This window comes from Rhinolophus sinicus, chromosome 18 (assembly GCF_057876585.1).
Source record: "Rhinolophus sinicus isolate RSI-liver-muscle chromosome 18, RSI-T2T, whole genome shotgun sequence".
Lineage (NCBI taxonomy): Eukaryota > Metazoa > Chordata > Mammalia > Chiroptera > Rhinolophidae > Rhinolophus > Rhinolophus sinicus.
In genome coordinates this window covers 85,909,600-85,929,161 of record NC_142518.1, presented here as the reverse complement: position 1 = coordinate 85,929,161, position 19,562 = coordinate 85,909,600, and the positions used below count along the sequence as shown (strand labels likewise).

Sequence of the window (19,562 nt, the reverse complement as noted above, 5' to 3'; positions counted from 1 at the left end):
CATATCTCTTGGAAAAATAGCCTATGGACTTTTCCTAAACAAACCCTGATTAACCTGGCTCAGGTGAAACTTCCATAAACTGACTACCAAAGTATTGAAGGTTGTTTCAAGGAAGGGTTGTGACCCCTTTTTCTTTATTCTAGAAAAATGTAAGGGCACTGGAGAAGTTTTATTCTGAAGGCAAAAATTCAACCAAATATGTAAAACCTTTTACTCAAACCCCTATTTAAACAGTCTTTGCTGTAGAGATGCCTTGTCTGATATGACTGCCAACTCAATTCTGGAGTCTGTTGGGGCCCTTTACAGTTTATTTACAGCAGCTGTCATGGTGGTTCCAGGGTTGAAGATATCCCTGGAATCTACCACATTCTCTTATTTGACTAAGGTAAGTAGAAAAAAATCAAGTATTCCAACTGGATCTGATTTTTTTTTCCAATTAAAACTATAAACTGGGTCTCAAATCAGTATTTGTCAGCCTTTACTATTATTAACATACATAAATATGCTTAGAGGGCAAATATAATTACAAATACAATCAGGAACATACCAGTCTTTAAGGATACCTTAACTTTTCTCATGACCTCTCCCCTCCATTTTGCTTGGCTAAGTAGCCGAGGTCTGGAGTCTTCCATGTCTTAGTTTTATGTCCTTCAGTTCAGTTTAGTTCAACACTTACTGAACATCGACCCTGTCAGACACTCTGTTGGCACTGAGCATAGAGAAATGAATATGGTTCCCACGTGCAAAGAGCTCACAGTGTAGTCGGAGAGAGAGATATGTGAAAACAATAATGCTTAATGCTCAGCACCCAGTTCTCCATTTCTAATACCATTCTCCAATAAAAGAAACCAGGAGTCCTTGGAGAAATGAGTCATTCTAGTACTGGGATGGGGATTATACAAGATGTAGTTCCAGAAAGTAAGGCAGTACTCAAAGGAAAACAACAACAAAAGCAGCCCACATTGATTGGGGCATGTCAAAGGGGCAAGCAAGCCAGTAGAAAGCTCCCAAGTCTAAAGCTGAAACAATTTGAGAAACAAAATAAGTAGTATTGGATTTTAATGCAAAATGTAAAACAAATATCCATGAGTCCATACTGCTAAAAATAGTTGAATTCTTTTGAAAACAATGGAAAAGAGATAAAGCTCTTGTGTAGAATTCTAAATAATTTATGTAGATACTCCACCCTCAAGGAGGTGGAGTACAACTCCCTACTCATTAAGTGTTACCTTTGTTGAGTAAGTTCCTTCCAGAGTACAGTATGGAATGTGGAAGAGAAAGTAATTTTATAACGGAGAACCCTGACAGACACTACCTCAGCCAGGCGATCAAGGTCAACATCAATAGTTATAAGTCTTGTTGATATTATATGTCCTTGATTTGATTTAATGAAAAGAGCATTTTACCTCTGTGGTCTTCCTCCCCATAACCTATAACCCCTGTCTAACTATGAGGGAAAAGTCAGACATATTCCAGTGGAGGGTCCTACAAAATACCCAACCAGTTCTTCTTAAAGCTGGTAAGGTTATCAGAAACAAGGAAACCCTGAGAAAACTGTCACAGTCCAGAGGAACTTCAGGAGACATGGGGACTAAATATAATTTGGTATCCTAGATGGAATCCTGGAACAGAAAAAAGACGTTAGGTAAAAACTAAGTAAATCTGAATAAAGTATGGTCTTTGGTTAATAATTTTTAAAAATAATGCTAATACAATGTGATAGGTGCTGCTAGGTCACATGTCCCTCCTCTCTGCTCTTTTCTCTCCCTCTCTACTTCTGTTATAACTCTTGGGTTTATGACAGTCATACCCTGTTTACTGATCTGACTCCCCCACTAGACTGAGTTTCATGAAGAAATTTTTAATAAAACCAACATGATGTTTTAGTGCATGTTGGGAATGATGGAAAGAAGGAGGTTTCTGATTTGACAACTGGATGTGAAGCAGAGTTCTGGTCAGTGAGCACATTGGACATAAAAAAAAAGGTTGCTCTCCAATCTCTCATGGTTTATTGGGGGACACAGATATATAAAAGAAATTAATATGATATGAAATCCCCAGAATAGAGGTGAGCATAGTACAAATGACCCAGACTGAAGATTTAGGGAAGGCTCCCTTCTTGAGAGGATGACTGAGTAAAACTTTAAAAGACATGAGAATGTATTAAGTTCAGAAAGGCTTGTTTACCACACCAAGGAACGTTAAAAACGTCTTCAGAGTTTTTAAAGATGGGAGCCAAATGATCAGAATAACTCTGGAGGCAGTGTAGTTTTCAGATTTCAAAAACACCTTCTATGGACAGGACTATAGAAAATATTCCAGGCCAGAGATGATGAGATTTAGAACTAATGTAATGGCTGGAGGAATAGAAGAAGAGAATGGTTCTGAAAGCTAGATTATGGATACAATTGCATGTGATGAGAAAAGGAGGGAGGAAGGGTTAAACTTCTGGGTTTGGGACTTGGATAATGTCAGTAGTACATGAGCCTTAAGTTCAAGCAAAATATCCCCAAACCAAAGTTACTACAGCCATCGAAAAATTAAATTAAGAAGAATCAAAATTAATGAAAGAGTTCATCCATGTATGCAGATAAAAATAACACAAGAGATCCCATGTCAATATCTAATTGAAGTGTTTCAAGAATACCAAAACCCAATCGAGGTAACTTTAGTGTCACCTTTAGGAAGTATGGCTGATTGTGATTATTATGAAAAAAGGTCAAATATAGTCAGTTCTGTTGTGTCCTAAAAGGAGAAAAAAATGAATTAGAAGGAAAAAAATGGAATTAAAAATGTAGTCAGTTAAAAAATGGTAGCTTAAAGAAGGAAATATTGACAATGTATCTCCAGCACACCCCTCCCTAAGTAGCACTCCTCTACCTTTGTTCACGCCTTTCAATTTACAACAGGAACCTTGGAAATGATAGTATCTGCAAGTGAGTCAGGAAGTCTGAAAGAGAAAAAGTAGGTTTATGAGGGATGCAACAGACAAGAATAGAGAATAAGTTAATATTTGGGATTTGTTGAGTTTGGGGTAACTGTGAGACATCCAGGCAGTCTTCTAGTAGGTAATTGGAGAACTGGGTATGAAAGCTATGTATGAGAAAAGTGATCTCCTGTGATTTACTCTCTTCTACTTTTTCTTCTACTGACAAATGGATGGTATTGAAATAGCATCATTACAGGTTAGCAGTACACATTGAATGTTTTTCTATACGCAGACCCATTACTAAAAAAACAAAGAAGTATTCATCTGCTCAGTACATAAGAAGTAAGATACATGAATTTGTTCATCTGTTAAGAGAATTTTCCACTTGTAACAAAAGGTAGACCCCAAGGTGCATGCTGAACAAATTGCTTTGCATAACTTTTCTTTTCTCTTCCTTAGCACAAGTCCTGCTCACAAATACTATCTGGCTATGGACCCTATGTCTGAATCACTTTATCTATCAGACACCAATACTCGAAAAGTCTACAAGTTGAAATCTCTTGTGGAAATAAAAGATCTGTCCAAGAATTTTGAAGTGGTGGCGGGAACGGGTGATCAGTGCCTTCCCTTTGACCAGAGTCACTGTGGAGATGGCGGAAGAGCATCTGAAGCTTCACTGAACAGCCCTCGAGGTAAAAAAGAAAAATCCTTTGGTCATCTAAAGATTTCATTTGACTTTTCAAAAATCTTAAGACTGATGCCATACTGTAGTCCATCTATCTTACTATGCCTCTAACAGACCTCATCTCTGAAGTCTATCTCAGAAGATAGGCATAGTCAGGACAAATTTTAATCCAATATGCATTAGTATAGTCATAACTTACTAAAACATTGAAATGCTACTTTTCTGATTGATAATTAATTATTGCCCAGAGCCCTCTGAGTGTCTCTCTGACACCCCATCCTCTCCCCAAGGACTATTTTCTGGAAACTTCTAACAGTCCAACAACCAAAGGGTTAATTCCTGGCCCAGCAAAGAGCCTCAAGGCTGTAGGCTTCTTCTACCACTGTTAACATTTAAATATGTTGAATATATTGAATATCTCACAGATTCTAAACATTCCTGGCTTTTGCCTAACAACCAACCTTTAATAATCCTTTCCTCTATTAATTTATCTAAATCCTTCTTGAATCTATTTATAGGTTCAATTTATATCAACCCTAAAATAACAAATTCCATTTTTTTTTCCTTCTATGAGAACTTGGCCTTACTTTTATTTGTCCTAAATTTACTTCTCAATCTTCGAGGGCCAACCCTTGATTCTCAATTCTGTTTCCGGGGATTTGTGAATAAATCTGTGTTATCCCAATAAGCTTCATGATTTTATAAACTTGAATCATATTCCAGTCTTAGGCCATCAGCTGATGGATAGTCAACTTTTAAGTCTGTCATCATGTATCATCCACTCTGTCTCCTTAATCATTCTTCTGTATCCCTTCTCCAAGATTGTGTGTGTGTGTGTGTATACGCATGCATTTATTTTAGTAGGTTTTACTGAAGTATTCATTTTAATGGGTTTTAAGAAGCCTATGTGGTCTTTTTAAAACTGTTACACAAATAAAATACATTTGTTGCAGAAAAATTAAAAAGAGGAGAATGCAAAAACATTTTTAATTAAAGTCCCCTATAATCCTACTACATAGAAAACCACTGTTAACATTTTAATGTATATCTGTCTAGACATTTTTCTATGCATATCATATATTTTATTCTCTACAAATGGAATCACATTATAGAATGCTTTTCTATAATCTGCTTTTCACACTTAATTTATTATGAACATCTTTCCATGCCAAAAAAAATTTGTGAGGTCAATGTGTTTAATTTGTTAGATGGTCAGTTACTATTTCAAATATTAAGAGGTTCCTCTTTAGCCATTTGACATTTGCCATATGGGGATTAAATTTCAACTACAATCAGAGTTTAAAGCTTTTCCTTTCTTCAAGGCCATATTCAAATCCTATCTATGTCTTTCATAAAGTCCCTCTGGTTAACCCTACCCATTAAATCTGAATTTCTTTAACAGTGTCTACATTACCCAATTAGCAATCGGTTATATTTTGCCTTCTTTTACTTTCCAGTTCTTTCATGAATAGGAGAGTTGTTGTTGTTGTTATTGTTGCTGTTTTTGTTACTACTGAAGTAAGCTGCTTGAGATGAGAAACTGTATCTAATATTTTTTTTGAATCTTCCCCACCTCCCCAGCAATATCTTGCACATTGTGGGATCCACTACACATATTTATTGTGTAATTGATCAGTTAGGTAACTCTTGCTTAAAGAGGATGATCTTTTTTCTCTAAAGGAACTTAAGTCCCCCAAGTTTCATGGTAAAGTGTTTTGAAATGTTTCTTTCTCCTCTTGTGCCAATTCTCATTTCTCACACACAGTAGGTCCGCAATAAATATTCAATAAGCAAGTGTATAACTCCGGTGCAACATGTAATCGGCTCATCTTTCAAGGAAATACATCAGACTGGGTCCCACCTTTTACACTGGTTTAGAACTCTTGCAGGTATTTTTAAGGATTCCTGCATAAGAGATAGGGAAGAAACAAACTTGTATTGTGCTGAAATTGACATCCTCTGGAGTTGATGCTAGTATGAAAACCACTCATCTCACCTACCACATTCAACCTGCCATATAAAGGATGAATATATCAGCTTTTCCAAATAAAGCAAGTAATTGCAGCTTTTTCCTTTTTTGGAAAGCAACAGTGATAGAGTCCTGATGAAGAGGATTTACATGAACTCTTAAAGCATCAGTAATGAGAGTGCCAAAATTTACGTATCTATTAAAGTTAATATTAAACTAAGTTTTTCTCATCATAGCTAGTAGTGCATTTTCCGTTGACTTGATTTACTCATCTTTCTATCCAAGAGTGGCCTTTACAATAATCTGGTACTCTTTTGTCATCCCAATGCGGTCAGGACCTTCAGAACATCTGGCCCAGGCTTCAGACAGCTGAATGTCTAATACATTTAAGACAGTTTTCACATTCTGAGCTGATGTTGGCAACATCTGCTTTGATCCAGTGAGTGAATAAGGATGTTTAAAGGAGGGGAATGTGTGGCTCACACTAAGTATCCACCACATCTCCTTTAACCATGTTAAAGTACTTGAAGACCCTGTGAGTAATCTTCAAAAATCACTTAGCAGAACCTCTGTCAAGACATCAGTAGCTCTTTAAAATGCTGGTCAGAATACTTAGGTACCTAGCCAGGGCATCTATCTCAGTGCCGAATATAGACAGCAATCACCGTTGGCAGTGAATCAGAATTAAGATTCTCATTATATGGAATGCTGCAGGGCAATTCCATAGACGTAAGTAGAAAGAAAAATCATAGAAGTAGTCATTAAAGCACAGAGTGCAAATTGAGAGTATTGCTAATTGCTAATTATGTTTTTGAGGTTCTCCTGCAGGTTCTTTATCTCTCAAGAAAGCTCAATTTGTTTGTTTTTTGCTTTACAACTACCATATACATCAGTTCCTTCCTTCTTCCACCTTAGAAGACAGCAAATAGTTAATGGATTTCTTTAAGTTGAGGTTTGATTTTTTTTCTCCCCACCTAGCAGCTAATAAAGAAAAGCTGAAAAGCTGTAGATCAGTAGTAAATGGAAACGTATATCTATGGAGTACCATTTCTAAGTTAGGAAAGAGAACTGGCACTAAGACTTTAACAAGCAACATATTGCAATAACAGGCAGGCTCTCCAACATGTCCTTAATTATGCAAGGTAAGTCAAATAAACACTAATTTGCAGGACAGCTAATTTGTTTTCTGAATCAATTCTAAAAATAGGATGAAACAAAATTTGCTTTTGATATCATTCAACCTAAAGTTGGAATAAATTATCAGATGGGATTAAGAACAAGTCATCAAAAGGTAAAAATTCAGAAACCATTTTATTTTATTTTGTTTTTATTTATTTATTTATTATTTATTTATTTATTTTGAGAAAAGGCAGTAAATTGGGTTAAGGTGCCTAGACTTTCTTGTTCAATCCATGTAATGCCAGTGTTTCTTTGAATGACCTTGTTTAAGTCACTATACCTCACTGTGGTTTCCTTTTCCTAAACACTAAAATAGATTTAATGATGCCATTGACTAGTTTTGTAACATTGGGCTAGTCATTTTTTTTTTTTTTTTATTAAATTTATTGGGGTGACAATTGTTAGTAAAATTACATAGATTTCAGGTGTACAATTCTGTATTACATCATCTATATATCCCATTGTGTGTTCATCACCCAGAGTCAGTTCTCCTTCCATCACCATATATTCGATCCCCCTTACCCTCATCTCCCACCCCCCCACCCCCCACCCCCGTTACCCTCTGGCAACCACTAAACTATTGTCTGTGTCTATGAGTTTCTGTTTCTCATTTGTTTGTCTTGTTCTTTTGTTGTTTTTGGTTTATATACCACATATCAGTGAAATCACATGGTTCTCTGCTTTTTCTGTCTGACTTGTTTTGCTCAGCATTACTCTCTCAAGATCCATCCATGTTGTCACAAATGCTCCTATATCATCTTTTCTTACTGCCGAATAGTATTCCATTGTGTATGAAAAAATGCTCAACATCACTAATCATCAGAGAAATGCAAATCAAAACCACAATGAGATATCACCTCACCCCAGTCAGAATGGCTATCATCAACAAGACAAATAATAACAAATGTTGGAGAGGCTGTGGAGAAAAAGGAACCCTCATACACTGTTGGTGGGAATGCAGACTGGTGCAACCGTTATGGAAGGCAGTGTGGGGCTAGTCATTTAAACCTTAGGTCTTGAGATTCCTCAGTTGCAAACTGAAGGGTTTGGTATTATCTCCCTCTCAGTATTAATATATTAAAATAACCACAGCTATAACTTACTGAGTGTCTACTGTGCCATATACTGTGCTAGATATTTTACACACAGTATCTCTAATCTTCACAATAATGCACAAAGTAAATAGTATTATCCTCATTGTATAGATGAGGAAACAGACTCAGATAGGTTAAGAAATTTGCTCAGGATCACACAGTTTACAGATAACACCAGAATTCAAACCAAGTCTACCTGACTCCAAAACTTATGATGCAAAAAAAGGGGTGGGGTGGCTCAGTGACTTCCACTATACTACATTGCCTGCCCTTCCTTTTAAAATCTATTATCTCTTTTGACTTCTCCAGGGGGGTAGGAAATGTTTGGAAAATGCTTTTCAATCTAATGACATGTATTCAAGGAAAACAAAACATTTTTATTTGCAAGATAAATGACTTTTAGTCTAGTTTTCTTTTTCTATTAAAATCATTCCTCTGATTTTTCTGAAATGGTAGTGTTCCCATAGTGCACAGCATAGTATTTACATAGTCTGTAAATGTAATCATTCAAATAAATCTATAGGAAAGCTTATCACATCTCTTTGGAAGATTCTGCAATTAGGAACTTCAGCAACTTTTTCTTAAGGGATTGAGGGAGGAAACCTTAACTTTATTAATTTGTTGGACTGAAACTGGTAACTACAAATTTTGTTTAAAGGAAAAATGAAAGTGTCCCTGAATAGAACTTCATGTAAGATAGCCCCCGGGTATTTATCTGGGAAGAATTTTTTTTCTGATCCAGATTTACACACTTTGATTTGAATCCCAATAAAGGGAAACATTTGCCATTTTACTCATCAAAACTTCAATGTAATGGGGCAAGAAAACAAGTTTAGCAAAGAGTTTGATGGTGTGCTAATCCCTGGCATTGTATGTGAGTTTGAATTGACTTTGAAAGATGCTTTTAAGACATGTATGGATGATGTAGTTGAAACTTAGGTTCCATTTATTATTTTTATTGCAACTTTCTTTAATTCTACAGAGAACTCAAACTAATAAGTCATGTAATGGATGACGAAGTACTTAAGCAGAATCTGAAATGGTACTAGGTGGGGATATAAAATAAAATTTGTGACAAGCTGAATACATTTATTTTTTTAAGTAGATATAGAGGCTGAAGGAGTGACTGGACAGGATGAAACTAATCAATGAGTTAATTTGGTTCCCTTAGACCTCACCAAGGATTATATTTCTATTTTCACGTGCATCTATAAGCAAACTGACCTCAGAACTTTAGCAAGGTTTAGGCACTATCCAGACGAGTGCAAACAGCCCCTGAGACATTCCCTAGGAGGAAAATGACCCTTAAATCTTGGAGCTTCCAAAAGTGTTTTTAGGTATTCCTGGTCCTAATCATACAGGAGTTACTTTGACTTTATTGGCAATTAAGGTAGCTGGGTATGATAAAGTCACGACAAAAACCATCTGTTTTGTCTCTACCTAGATCTATGTGAGGTGTATCCTGAGACTCTACTGATTCCCCTGGCATCCACACGCTATTCTGAAAGTCTAAATTTGGGGTTATTAGAAAGATGCTAAAACTCTGATCAGTGACATCTTGTTGATGTCACTGGTGTCTGTGAGGCAGAGCATACAGTATGCAAGCAGGTATGAAAATATTCTTTTAGTTCTCCTATACAATGGGGAGCAGTAAGTTTTTCCCTAAATTCCTTTATTACATGATCCATTATTGTGACATAACCATTTTGATTGACATTAAAGCCAGCCCTCAACAAAATTACAGGCAAGCCACAGCATTAGTAAACTGAATGCTATAATTAGGAAACTACAAATAAATCAGTATTGTTAAGGTAAAAATATTTGAGAGTAAAAGGAGCAGGATTAGGAAGTTTGGATTTTATATTATAGGCAAAGAATTTGAAGCAGGAAAGTGATATCATCCGATGTATACATTTTTTGGTAGATTATTTTGGTGATGGTACAAAATGCACTGGAGTGAGGCTGGGGCAAAGAAATCATAGGGAGTACTGATACGTATAGTGTGGCAATAGAAGGGCATTTAATGAAAAAGATGAAGAAGAAATCTTCAGGGGGAAAAAAGTGAACAAAGAGAGTTTGGCATCCAGGAAGCCAAGGTAATAGTTTGTTACAGAAGGTGTGGAAAACAGTTCAAATGTAACACATTTGCATCCATTGGATTAAGCTATAAGGCACTCATTTGTGACACTGCCATTGGTGTTTTAATGGTGATAGAGGTGAAAGCCAGATTTTAGTCATTTGATGAGTCAATGAGAGGTGAAAACATAAATACCACTAGTGAAGATCACTCTAACAAGGAGCTTGGTTATAAAACTAATAAGTAGTGAATGGACAAGGCACTCAAAGGAGGCTTTTTCTACAGGAGAGATGTAGCAATGGTGGTAGGTACATAGAAAGATACAGAAGACTGGGACCAAATGATGAAACAAGGTCTAGGAGGAAATGGGAATGGAATAGGCCTTCAATGGGAGGGGAGATTGAAGAGACCATCTTAAGAAAATGTGTAGGTGAAGGGATGAAGGTAAGTTTGTACGTAGAAGGAGCTAGAAGGTTGATGGTACATCATTCTTATAGCCTCAGTGTTCTCAGAGAAGTGAATCTATTTTGCTAAAAATGAGGATGTAAGGTTAGGCCTTGAGGTATGTGAGAAAGGTTTGGAAGAACCACTTAGTGAAGTAGGCTTTCTGGCTAAGATCAACATTCCACCACCCATGGCCAAATTTCCAGTTCAACTTCAAGGCATTTCCTGTGAGAAATTTCCTCCCACATACTTAAGATCTTAGAATCAGTGGCATCTTGAGAAAAATATGTTTGACAAAGTCTTAAAATTCAGGCAAAATATTTGTCCTGTATTGCCCAATGAACCTGTGCTTTTTCCACTTCTGGAGATTTCTTTCCTAAACTATTTTATTGGTCTCTCAGTTTATAGTAGCTACACCAGAGGACTTAGTGCCTATTAGGCAACCAGAATGGGCGCTTAACTTGTTATTCACAGTTGGCCTAATACATCTGCTTATGATAGTCAAAAGATTATGACCTTCTATTATATCAGCATCTGGAACTCGAGAACTTTTCTGTCTTTTCTGTTACAATCCTAAAGCTATAACACCGTAAGCCATTGGTGGGACAAGTCAGACAAAAAGAAAGAACTTATTTATATCTAGCCTTGGCTAATTGGTCCAGGTAACATCCATGGTTAATACAGAGAAACCAGTATTAACTTCATTTAAGTTTTATAAAGCTACAAAAGTATCATTAAGTGACTTTTTTGTTCTGCATTTATTTTAATTTTCATGTATGCATAAGATTCTAGCAAACACAAAGTTAATATTTTAGAGGCCAAATACCTTGAGAGATTATTTCCCAGGATCTGGAGTCAAACAGAACTGGATACAAATCCAGATCTACCATTCATTAAATGTGTGACTTTGGGTAAGTCACCTAACTTCCCTGAGCTTTAGCTTTCACATCTGTGAAGTTAGAATACTAGTAGTTGTGCCTATACAACAGAGTGTTTGGTAAGGCATGTAAAGTGCCTAGTGTCATGCCCAACGTATAGTGTGTACACAGTAATGTTACCTGCCATTATTATCAGATTTGCTGTTTTGTTGCTAATAATAATGCTGCTTATAATAGTGACCCAAGCATGGGATAAGTTGCTTTGGAAGCAGGCAAGTTCTATGTCCTTGTAAGTCAATCTGAGACTTGATCATTTCTAGTGAGGAACGGTGCCACAAAAGAAGAAAGAGTCAAGGTAGGGTGGCATTCAGGTATTGTATTTGGTTTGACTAGTTGATCCCTCCCAACCTTGAGATGCAGTATTTCTAGCACTGGTTCCTTAGATGTGTCATATTTTGAGGAACACTTGCCCCAAGGCCCACCTAACCAAAATGATTCCCTTAGCAGCCTACCATTTCACCATTAAATTCATTCCCTAAGTGTTTTCTTCAGATGTGAACTTCAGTGTTTAGTGCAGGATATTGCCTGTGCGAGCAACACATTAATTCCTCATTAAAACAGTTTATAGGGTCTTGAGGCATGGAGCAGAGGCTGGATGTGTTTGGACAGATAAGAGATCACCTAAGGGGACAAGCCAAGGTGGGAGCTACTCCAGGTGCTCGGTATCTGACAGCATGGTGGCAAAGTGGGAAGAGATGGGGGAATAACAGTGATATACTTCTCCTCTGCAGTGTTGTCTAGAATGAAACTTAGACTCCTACATGGCAAGACAGTGTGGAATTATGATTCCTCCTCTTTTTATTTAAGATCCCCAGCCAAAATAACTTTGCTTCCTTATCACAGCACATCAGTGTAATATCTTTCTTGTCTGTCCACTTAAGACTCACCTCATCTGACAATAAGAAGAACCCCCTCCTCACCAAACAAAAATGACAGAGATCACACACTAACAGACTGCAAATCAGTTAAGTTATATTTTAAGTGATGTAATATGGTAACCTATAAATAACTAATTGCGTAAAATTGCTTTAGTAGTTTCTAGATGGCAGCTTTAATTAAAAGCACCAAAGACATTTAAAAGTTTGGAAATGGATGGCATGTAATTTGCCCTTTTACCAACCATAAAATGGTAATTAAGGAATTTGATTCACTTCTTCCTATTAAAAGTTTTATGAGAATAGCAAGTTCCTTCTAAATACAGTTTCTCTTCAGCAGAAGGTAGAGCATTTGCTTTACCAGTCTTCTTCAGTAGGGTAAGATGTTTTACTGTACAAATTCTTCAGAAGTTAATTAGAAAATTTCTTTCAATACAAACTGTTTTTAAGGTTCTAAAACATGAAAGTGTATTAGAACTAAACCTTTGATCATGGCCCCATGTTGCCCCACCATCAGTACAAGATGACTCAGTAATTTCAAGTTTACAAAATGCAGGGAGCTGACTATAAAATCAAAGAAATGAGAAAGTCGTTTCATGGTGAGTCTAGCATGGTGTGCTGATTCTTGAAGGAATATGAAATCTACAGTGTGTTGACTTCCCGGAAAATCCAAAACATTCACTCCACAACAGAAGAGTCATCAGAACATGTTTTTATCTTCATCGGTCTTCCAGTATCAATAGTGATTGAATCAGCAGCTGTAGAGTATAAAACTCACACAACATGCCGCAAACCTAGATGTCTTTGGAAATCCATGATTTTCACATCATCACAGGTTAAAACACAGCTGGAAGTGGACCTAGGGAGCCCATTTTTATCTTATAATTGATCAATTGATTGCATTTTTTTTGGCTTCTTCAGACCAAGGATTATAGCTAGCACCACACAGGGCATTTAGATCAGCATTTTGAAGGCACTGATGACTTAAATTAACTTAAACACATAAGATGGACAACTGCTAGGTTTTTTTCTTCTTTAAGTCAAGCAGATTCACTGGTAAAGTTGGGAATGTTTGAAATGTCTCCTCTTTATTCATTCTTTCAGTGACTTCTCTGGCTTACTCTGAGCCCCTTCCTCAATCCCTCAATCTGTCTTCCCTAGCCAGAAATCCAGCCTTTCCTCTTCCCTCTCCCTAATCAGAACTGGGTAGGCATGCAGTGGCATACTAAAGGTGGGATGAGATGGTGGGAGGAATATTTTTTCGCTGACATTGTTTAGAATTTCCAGTGAATGGCAACAGTAAACATAGAGTGCTATTCATCAGTTTTATTATTGTTTTCAATATTTCTACTGAAAATGAGCTCCCCTTACTGTCTGCACCCAGGAAAGACCCCTATCACTGCCCCCAAACTTTGGCATACCTCTGGAGGTATAAGGAAAATACTCACAAAATAATATTAAGTGGAAAGTTCAGGATACAAAACTTTAAGTACTATAAGGGTATAGGGGTGGTGTATACATACAGAGAAAAAAGTTTGAGAAGTTTATCTAAACTTTTATGCTAGCAATGGTAATTGCTATATAAGGAATTATCAGTGATTTATTTTCTTCTCTTTAATTTTCTGAGCATTTATTATTTGTATGATTTAACAAAAGACAAAATATGTTATTTTGAAACATGTGCAGGTGCACACACAATCTGTCCTGTCCTATGGCCAATCTCCGAGGATCTGGTCTCTTTGCTTTAATAAATGACAACTCTCCAAAAGAAGTGTCATAGTACTGATGATTGACAATATGTTACGCTCATCTGAGCATGTTACTGGAAACTTGCTGAAGAGGCAGTACTATAAGTCAAGGAACAAACCTGAATGGAAGACCTTGAAGAAGGCATCCTGGCAGTCTAGTAGTAAAAGATACTTTAATTACATTTATTATTTTTAAGAAAGAGAAATATAAAGAATACAAATTAAAATGGCCAATAATCTCACTATCTAGATAAACCCCAATGATATTGAAACATAAAAATGTAAAAGTAATATACGTATATCTAAGGTTTCAAAATACAAACTCTGTAAAAAGGTACAGAAAGAAAATTCCAGGCTTCTTCACCACAAACAGACACACTTCAGGCCCTCTCTTTGAAGGCATCTCTTGTGATTTCTTTAGCAGTAATCGATATTACCAAATTGTCTTCCCAAAAGATGGAACACATTCACACCAATGGTGTGTAAGACTGCCCATTACCTCAGCAGCTCTGAGTATCATTAAAACTTTTAATATATACCCATCTGATCAGTGGGGAATGGTATCTTATAGCTTATAGCTTTAATTTGAATTTCTTTAATTATACATGAAATTGAGTGTCGTTTTATATCTGTTATGACCATTTGTATTTCTTTTTCAGTAAATTCACTTTCATGTCTTCTGCCAATTTTTCTACTGAGCTGTTGATTTGTCTGTTTTACAAATTAAGAAAAGCATCCCTTTGTCTCTCACATGTGTAACAAATATGTTCAACTTTATCATATCTCTCTTTTTTTAACCATATAGAAGTTTTCTAACTTTATACGATCAGGTGTAGCAATATATTTTCTTAAGGTCTCTAACGTTTGTGTTCTCCTAGAAACACATTCCTGCAGTAAAGATATTTTTAAGGCAGATGGGCAGGACTTTCAATAACCCTTAAATCACACTGTTTGTCTATCCCATTTGTGCCTCATGAAATTTGGAAAACTTAGAAAGTGTTAGAGTAGTTAGACACAGATACTTTAGAATCAGACAGATAAAACTGAGTTCAAATTTATTACTGACATCTCTGAACTGCTGTTTTCTCATCTGTAAAATGGAGATTGTGCACTTGCCTTCTTTACAGGGCTATAGAGGTGAAATGACATGATATGGGTTAAGTCAGTACCTGGCACAGATTAAGTACGGAAAAAAGAATGATGATGATGATAATGAGGATAAGTAAATAAGTTTTAAAACTAATAACTGTTATTAACTGGATTGTTTTCAAGACTAGTAACAAACATTGTGTTTTCAAAGTTGTTTGACTATATTCAAATTATTTTCTGTCAAACTTCATTGATTGTATAGACACCATCCTGATTTAATTCTATTTGCTTGCAAAATTCATTGTCCAAGTAAAGAGAAAAATTTTAGCCATGTATTTAAAATACTTGGAGAGAGGTACTGGTGAGAGATTTACTGTAGAAAAATGTGTGGAAAGTCACAACAAGTAAACATGTACAAGAAGAGACATGTGCTAGGATGTCATTATATACAGTAAAAAAAAATAAAAAATTGGAGCCAACCTAACAATCCATCAATAGGAGTTAATCAAATGATGGGATATTATACAACAGTAAAAATGAATTAAACTAGATCTACATATAAAAAATTAATACTCACAAAACATAAGGTTGCACAAATAAAAGAAAATTGCAAAATAATATATATGGTGTGATATCATTAGCATATTTTGGTGTAAAATACATTAATATGAAATAAATTTTACCTTTTTTTAAAAAAAGATTTTATTGGGTAAAGGGAACAGAATTTTATTGGATAAAAGTATGTACTTCTGGGATTTTTTCCAAGTCAAGCTGTTGTCCTTTCAATCTTAGTCGTGGAGGGCGCAGCTCAGCACCAGGTCCACTTGCCGTTGTTAGTTGCAGGGGGCACAGCCCACCAACCCTTATGGGAGTTGAGGAGTCAAACCAGCAACCTTGTGGTTGAGAGCCCACGCTCCAACCAACTGAGCCATCTGGCCACCCAGGAGCTGAGCTGCAGCTCATTGACTTCATTCTAGTTGTGGAGGGTGCAGCTTGCTGGCCCATGTGGGAATCGAACTGGCAGTCCCGTTGCCCAGAGTTTGTGCTCTAACCAACAGAGCCACCCGTCCGCCCCAAATTTTACCATTTTTAAGTGTACAATTTTGAGGCATTAAGTACATTCACATTGTTATGTAACCGTCACCACCATCCATTTCTTACATAAATTTTTGAAGCACAAATCATACTATATATTATTTGTGAATATATACATGTGTAGAAAATATATCAAAGCATGCATGGGAATGATACACACTAACTACAGAATAGTGGTTACTTGTGTGGAGGGAAGGGAAAAGAGAATAGAGAAAAAGATATAAGATTTTGTTTCTATTCATGACAATTTTTAAAAAAAGAGATATGTGAAACAAATGTTAACAACTATTAAATTTGGGTGATAGATGCATGGCAGTGTATAATATTATTTCCTGTGTTGTCTACCATTTGAAATATTTCAAAAATTTAAAAAATCAAGTCAGAATTAGAGTTTAGAAAGCAACCTGCATATTTGTATTTGACCATTTTATTTAAAAAAGTGATTTGTCTTGTTTTGTTTTTGTTTTCAATAATGCTTTCACTCATACAGAGATGATATTCAAAATATTTCACAACCTCTAAGACACAGGAACAACATATCAGAATGAACACCAGCTTTAGCCCTCGAGTAGAATCTTTAAGGCTGCCTACGGTGGCCAGCATTAATTTATTATTTTCTGAACTGATTGGATTTGAGGATCTTCTATTTGCTGCATTTCACCAACACATGTAGTATGCGTCCATATGTGGAGTTCTCTAAATGGCTGACAGTGAACTTCCTCGATATTAAAGAGCTTCAATATAATGAGTCAGCTTTATCTTTGACCAAAGAAAGTCACTGTTTACTTGGGAGTGAGTCCTGGCCCATTTAAAGTTTCTCTCTGAGGAATCAAAAGCTTAGCAAATCAAATGCAAGTTTACCTTCATGCCCCAAATATCAAGGCCTAGCCAGGAAGCCCCAATGTTATTTGCTCTATTTTTCTTCCAGTTTCATTTACTAGCTATTCCATGTGGTTTTTCAAAACACTTGTTAGACTTTGTAATCGGCTTTGGGGAAAAGGAAGGTGGCTAAGTACCTCATTTCACCAGTATTTACTCAGGAAAGAAAGCTGATTGCAGCATTTTGGAAGGCATCACTAACTAAAGGAAATTGGAGCCATAACAGTTAATTGATAGGTCTGCTTTGTCCCTCCACAAGCCAAAACCCATCAGAATGGCTTCTGCCAAAGCTACCTACTTTGATTTCTATAATCTTTTCTCTGTGTTCTCCTGAACAAACTAAAATCAGAACTGTAGGCAGACTACTGCCCCAGTGCTGATTTAGGAGTTGAGGTCCCTCAAAAGGTGCCTTCCCGCCTTTCTCAGAGTGACAAAACTGGGGCATTTCTGGAGCAACTGGTCTAAAGAAGGGTTACTTTTAAATCTTCTGATTTTAGCATGTTAGGCTTGAAAGTTTTGAGAAACCACAGATCAACACTTAGCATCCTCAAAATCTTTCTTTTTGTTGTATTTCTTTTTAATAATGTTGGGCACTATTTTATTTTCCAAGTCTATCTGGTCTACTTTTATCTGCATGACTTTATTCAAATAATCTATTTGAATGTTAAAAAAATAATCAATTAGCAAATGACCACAATTTAGGGTCTTCTGAATTGGCTCTAAATTGATACCTTCCTATTTCTTGGAAATGCTAGAGATGTTTGAACAGTTGAATTAAGGAACCATTGCAGTTACAAAAGTGATATCTGGCAGTATTTTAATATGCCAATTTCCTTTTGTTTTACCTCCTTTATAAGACTCGCTGACTGTTATTAATTACTCTTTTTTTTTCTAATGGCTCAAAATGTTCTATCCCTAATACAGACCTTAGTTATTTATTCTATAAACATATAAAGCACTCCTGTGTGGCAAAAACTATGCTAAATGCAACAATCTCTTGTTACAGCTCAAACCTCCTGGTTATCAAACAAGTATCCTGAGATGCCATCATCTTAATTAATGCTTGCAATATATTCAATTAGTGTCGATAAGACACTAGTGTCAGTGACCCACTTACACTATTTATAACACTCCCACTAGTTTTAAGTACTCTGTCAGACCCACACCATGTCCCCGGTTTTCCTTGTTAGGAAAATGAACCATGTTCACTGATCTCCAAAGTTTTGTAAACTTTTCAAGCAGCAAACAATCTGGTCTGCATCAAGAAATGTGGAAATTATAAGTGGAGTATAAAGATGTGATCCCCACCCATGAGTGGAATATGATCTGGTTGGGGAGATGAGAGGAATTATTAGAGGAAACTGTAATCCAGGATTCGGTTGTAGGATACAAACTATAAACACTCCAGCGTTTCAGAGAATAGAGAGCTGATTGGGATTTTGAGAAAAAGGGAGAGATAAATGAACATAAGGGAAGTTTGGAGGAAAGGAAAGGAATCTGAAAAAGGACTGGACACATGGGTGAAGAACAACTTGGAACTGAATTCTAACCTCTCTATTCCTGGTAAGGTAGGTTAAGTGAAGTCAAAGAGAGGTAAGAGATCAAAGAACAAGGCAAAGAAGAGAAGGTAGGGTAGTAGACAACAAAGAGGCAAGGCTAAATGAGGAATGAATGACTCAACCCTTCCTATGAAGGTTGCGGTGGTCCTGAAATGGATTTTTTTAAATGACCCTCACTCATGTAAAATGCATTCTTAAGTCCAGTCAAAACACTTCATGCTCTTAGTTACAGGCTAGGCTTTAGATTTGCAAACTAATGACACATTATACCTGTTGTGATCCTCCTTTGGATTGGTATAATATATCTCTTCTCATAGGCTCAGAAATTTCTACCATCAGACAAGACTAATGAAATTGTTTGATGTAATTGACAGGAAACATCTCCATCAAGATCCTGCAATTCTTTTTGTCAGTTCGTATATTGTAATTATTGAGGCTAGACTTTTACTGTGTCTTGAAAGATAAGCAGGATTTGGATACTAGGAGAAAGAAAGGGTATTCCAGGCACAGGAAACAGAGCAGGCAAAAATGTAGTGATGGGAAAGTGAAATGTGTTTCAGAGTCAGTGCATAGACCAGTTTGGCTGGAGAAGTAACACAGGATACTATGCAAACTGATCTCTCATTACCATCAGCGTGGAGGAGATGCTGACAGAATGGCCACCTAAATCAAGTTGTGCTGAAGCAGGTAATCACGTAACAGGTAAACCACAGCTTGATGTCAGAAAACTAACAATCAAAATCAAAAACATTAATATCAGTTGTGTTAACCTTTCAGAAAGATTTCATAGATAGAATAGATGTTGTTTTCTTTGATCTTTACAGTAATGCATTGACATGGTCAGCTCAGCTTGAGTTTTCAACATTAGACAAAGACAAAAAGCTGATGACTGGCAGATTATATAAAGTTTGGAAAGTCACAGTCAGTCTCACAATAGGATCTCCTAGCTTCTGCCCGAAAACTCTTTCCTCCTCCTCATATATCTTTCCTGAACATGTCTGG

At 36.4% G+C, this 19,562-nt stretch overlaps 1 protein-coding gene across 8 annotated transcripts in view; it reads left to right on the top strand.

The window, feature by feature from the left end:
* TENM1 (teneurin transmembrane protein 1) overlaps window positions 1–19,562 on the top strand; it is a 1,194,370-nt gene that overhangs the window by 1,070,419 nt on the left and 104,389 nt on the right. For all 8 annotated transcript variants that reach the window (XM_074324280.2, XM_074324276.2, XM_088794943.1 and 5 more), the window contains one exon: window positions 3,389–3,621. In XM_074324280.2, coding sequence (XP_074180381.1) covers window positions 3,389–3,621 — 233 coding nt within the window. The remainder of the gene's footprint in view (window positions 1–3,388; window positions 3,622–19,562) is intronic.